Below are 3,854 nucleotides of genomic sequence, written 5' to 3'. Positions count from 1 at the left end.
CACGACAGGCTGGTTAGAAAGGAGAGTCTTAGACAGAAAGGAACCAGCAGAGAAAGGCAAAATAAACCTAAAGTCCTGCTCAATACTAGCAGGTTGTATCACATTTTCTGAATTTGGATGTTCCTTTGGGAAATGTTATACAGTACAGGATTAAGCCAAAGCAATCCCTCATTATGGATAATGCTGAGATCAACTGCCAAACTGATTCGAATTGCACATGAAGAAAAAGAATAAACAGTCATTCCAGTGAAGGTGAAAACTACCAAAACAATTAATTAGCTTTCAGCTATCAGCATCACCACTTGCAGGAGAGGAAGAAGCACCGTTTTTCTCTTGCAGACTTTCTGTAGTCATGCACTCTGTGTGTTGTTACACAGAGTTTTATAAAGAAGCACAAAAATGTCCATTTTTGGAGACCACTGAGGTTGCACTATGACAGTCTAAGAGTTTACCAAGAATTCTTGAGTTTATATGCCAAAGAGTTTTTCTGTTTTCCTCTATCAGTAGCAACACATAAGGAGTTCATGGGCTTGCAGCACATGACTAATAAGGATTCTCAAGCAATGAGAAGGTTGAATAGCAATCTAATAGCAGCATATGTGAAAGGGAGCAACAAAAACTAAGGGGCCAAACCCTTCCTGATAACAGCAGATGGTAAAACAAGGGGCTACAGCATCAAATGATGATTTTGGTGGTTCAGGTTGAATATCTGGGGGGAAAAAAGTCATTAGGAGATTACTACAGCAGTTTAACAGGTACCTAAAGACAGGGTGGATCTCTGCCCTGGGAGGCTTTCAAGACTGAGCTGGACAGAGCCAAAGTGATATTATCTGTTGCTGGCAATAGTCTAGCTTCAAGTGGGAGGTCAATCTGAGACCTCCAGATGTCCCTTCCACATCTCTATGGCTTAAAATATGAAGAGAATGTTATAATTACACTAATAATATTTATATATTTAGACTTTTGCACACATTCGTTTTGTTATTACAGAATATCTGCTGAGAACTTATTTCTCAGTTACCTGTGATGCTTTCCATGAGCATATCAAAATGTGAACACTCCACTGTTCTGTGGAGACAGTACTGTTCCCACTGTCCCTTGCATTTAAGTGAAGTAAAATAGAAGAGGCTTTTGCTATTGGTCAGAAGTTACACGATGATCCATGTAAGTTCTTTCACTAAAGACAGATTTGTCCCTTAAAGTACTGTTCTACTTATTTCTATGCACGTGTACAGACGGATGGATGGATAGACAGATTTTGTCCAACACAGCCAACATTTTGTCCCCAGAGATACTAAGTTTTGAAAGGAAAGAAAAAAACAAACGAACAAACACCCCCCACAAATCTTACAAAGCCATTTCTTAACTGAGTCCTGCAGTGTTGCAGTGATTGTGCATGCAGGGATGCCAAGGAACCATGGAAAACAGATTCAGCTGGATTTCCAAAAACACTCCCGCATCTCAGTGTGTGGAGGGAGCAATCCGCCTCACCACTAAAACAGCCTAGATTTAGTATTTGCATATGAAGACACCGGCGATCTTCTTGCTAACGTAAGGTCTAAGAGGGGTCCCTGTAGGTGTTGGCACCGGGGCCATGGGGTGAGGAACAGGCGCTGGCCCCGGGGATTGACTGAGCACCAGCATGTGCAGCATCAGCTCCACTCTGTGGCACCTTCAGCGAGACAGAAGGAAGGATGCTTGCCAAACAAAACCACATTATTCCAGCTGATTGCAGCATATATCACACACACTCTTAATTTAAAAAGAAAACCCCAAACACAGACCTTCATGCATTTTCTTGTGAGCTTTACCAATGAAGCAAGCAAGACAAGAGCATTTGTTATTCATTTGGGACTGAAATCCCGCACTCGGGGTAATTCGGTTGCGACCCAGAAAACCCACCTGTGAAAGCAGATAAGATTGGAACTCCAGAAGCATTCCACCTTGAAAGAAGAAATCTGATAGAGAAAAGTGCTCCAGGGTTGTTTAAAGTTTATCTACTGGCAGAAAAGCCTAAGGGAAAAGAGGGAGAATCAACCACAGTGAGAGAGCAGCACAAGAAAGGGGAGAAACGCACTCTACCTTTTCTGCTGGAGTAAGTAGATTTCATCCAGATGTTTATCCCAGGATTTCTTGCCTTGCAGCTTCTGGCTTAGTCCCCTCCAGATGCGGAAGCAGAAGGGCTTGCTGTCCCCGAACAGAGGCACCCCCATAGCCCGCGCTTTGCTCGCCCGTGCCCAGGTGCCTGCAAGGCAGCAGTGCCCGCTCGGAGAGCGCCGGGGCCGGCACCCAGGGCACCCCTGCCACCCCCGAGCCTGCTGCCTCCGAGCAGCCTGTCCGGCAGCCGCACCAGCCGCTCCACGGACACGTGAAAACAAAATAAAGTCACTTGTCTCTAGCAGCCCATACCTTAAGCCTCATCAAGTACTTAGTTTCCAAAATAGCCCAACCCAAAGGTGTGTCTGATTTGAAGCCGCTCACCAGCAGCCTGCCCCTCACAAAGCCCCTGTACAGCCCTGGGATTCACACAGCATCAGTGCCTTCGGCTTCTAGGATTTCGTTTCTGAAGCCTAAAATTTAGCAGTACTCATCCTCCCTATGCATATCCGAATTCCTCTGGAAAGCAAGATGTAAACAGTTTTGAAAGAGACAGCAGAACAAGTCAGGCAAAACACCTTCTGGGTGAGTGAACACGTGGGAACGCGCCCTGGCAGACACTGCGCTCCGGGAAGGTGCTGCAGAGGACACACCTCCCGCCCCAACTGTCCGCAAATCCCATTACAGAAATTATCCTTACAGACTCCACCTTCTCTGCGTCAAACAAAATCACTTCAGTGACTTAGTTCACAAGTTGGAAAAAGTTATTGTAGATTAATGTGTAAACTTTGCATATTCCATTTTCCTTTAATGTTCTACAGTCTCATTGTTCCTTTACATTTCTTCCAGAAAACCTTATTTAGGAAATGAATGAAAATGTCCATTTAACAAAAACTAGGTTTTGGTACAGAAAACATCCTCAGGGTCAGGGTGGGCTGCAGGAAGGGATGGTGTCTGCAGAGCAGTAGACAAGATGTCAAAATGGAGAGGAGACATCCTTCTTCCTATGAAGCAGCCAGAAGATACATGGGAGGAAAAAGAAAACGTAAAAACAGCTCCTAGTTTCTAATCTTTCCTTAAAGACTTGTCCTAATATTCTTGCATCTTGAATCAACAGAAACATCCCTTCATTGCTGCAGTGGAAAAGGATTCTGTCCTAGGTGCCTGGACCGAGGCAGAATCAGTAATTAAGGGAGAAAAGTGTGTAAAGCAGTTTGGCTGAGTCACCTCTTTGGAACTCCTGGCTGGTTTAGAGGTCACTTAGACATACCAAACCAGGGCTCACAGCCCAGCTTCTGTAAACTCATGATGTAGCCTATCCTATAAAAACATAAACTGCCACATAGAAAAAAACAGTGCTTTAAGGCAAACCTGAGGAATTGTATCCCAAAATGTAAGATTCACTGAATTGTCTCATTCTAGGAGGAAGTGTCAAGTTGAACTGTCATAGAGGGAAAAAATACTTGGCCGCCGAAGGTGAAGTGTCTGTTGCAGACAAACAAGCTCCATCTCCCTGAGCTGCTCTCAGAAGCAGAGAATACTCTGTGCTGTCTGTCCGAGGAGGAGAAGCCTGGAAGGCTGGTATCAGGACAAGCAGGAAGGAACACATTCCTCCCTGCCCTGGGCAGCAGTGCCAGTGCCACCCAGAGAGCAGCTCCGAGGTCCGAGGAGTCACAGGCAGGCAGGAGGCTGGGGAGAGGGATCCCAGCGAGCCGTGAAGGCAACAGCCAGGGCAGGGCAAAGGGCTGGAGAGCAGC

The 3,854-nt window shown here is 45.5% G+C and overlaps 1 protein-coding gene across 1 annotated transcript in view; it reads right to left on the bottom strand.

The window, feature by feature from the left end:
- TRPV6 (transient receptor potential cation channel, subfamily V, member 6) overlaps positions 1 to 2,213 on the bottom strand; it is a 21,088-nt gene extending 18,875 nt beyond the window's left edge. Inside the window, exon 1 of the mRNA XM_008938202.1 lies at positions 2,083 to 2,213. Coding sequence (XP_008936450.1) covers positions 2,083 to 2,213 — 131 coding nt within the window. The remainder of the gene's footprint in view (positions 1 to 2,082) is intronic.
- Between the last annotated feature and the right edge of the window lie 1,641 nt (positions 2,214 to 3,854).

Source organism: Merops nubicus, unplaced genomic scaffold (assembly GCF_000691845.1).
Source record: "Merops nubicus isolate BGI_N331 unplaced genomic scaffold, ASM69184v1 scaffold2954, whole genome shotgun sequence".
NCBI classification, from domain to species: domain Eukaryota; kingdom Metazoa; phylum Chordata; class Aves; order Coraciiformes; family Meropidae; genus Merops; species Merops nubicus.
The sequence above is the reverse complement of the archived record's forward strand: the minus strand, read 5'-3'. Positions and strand labels throughout refer to the sequence as shown.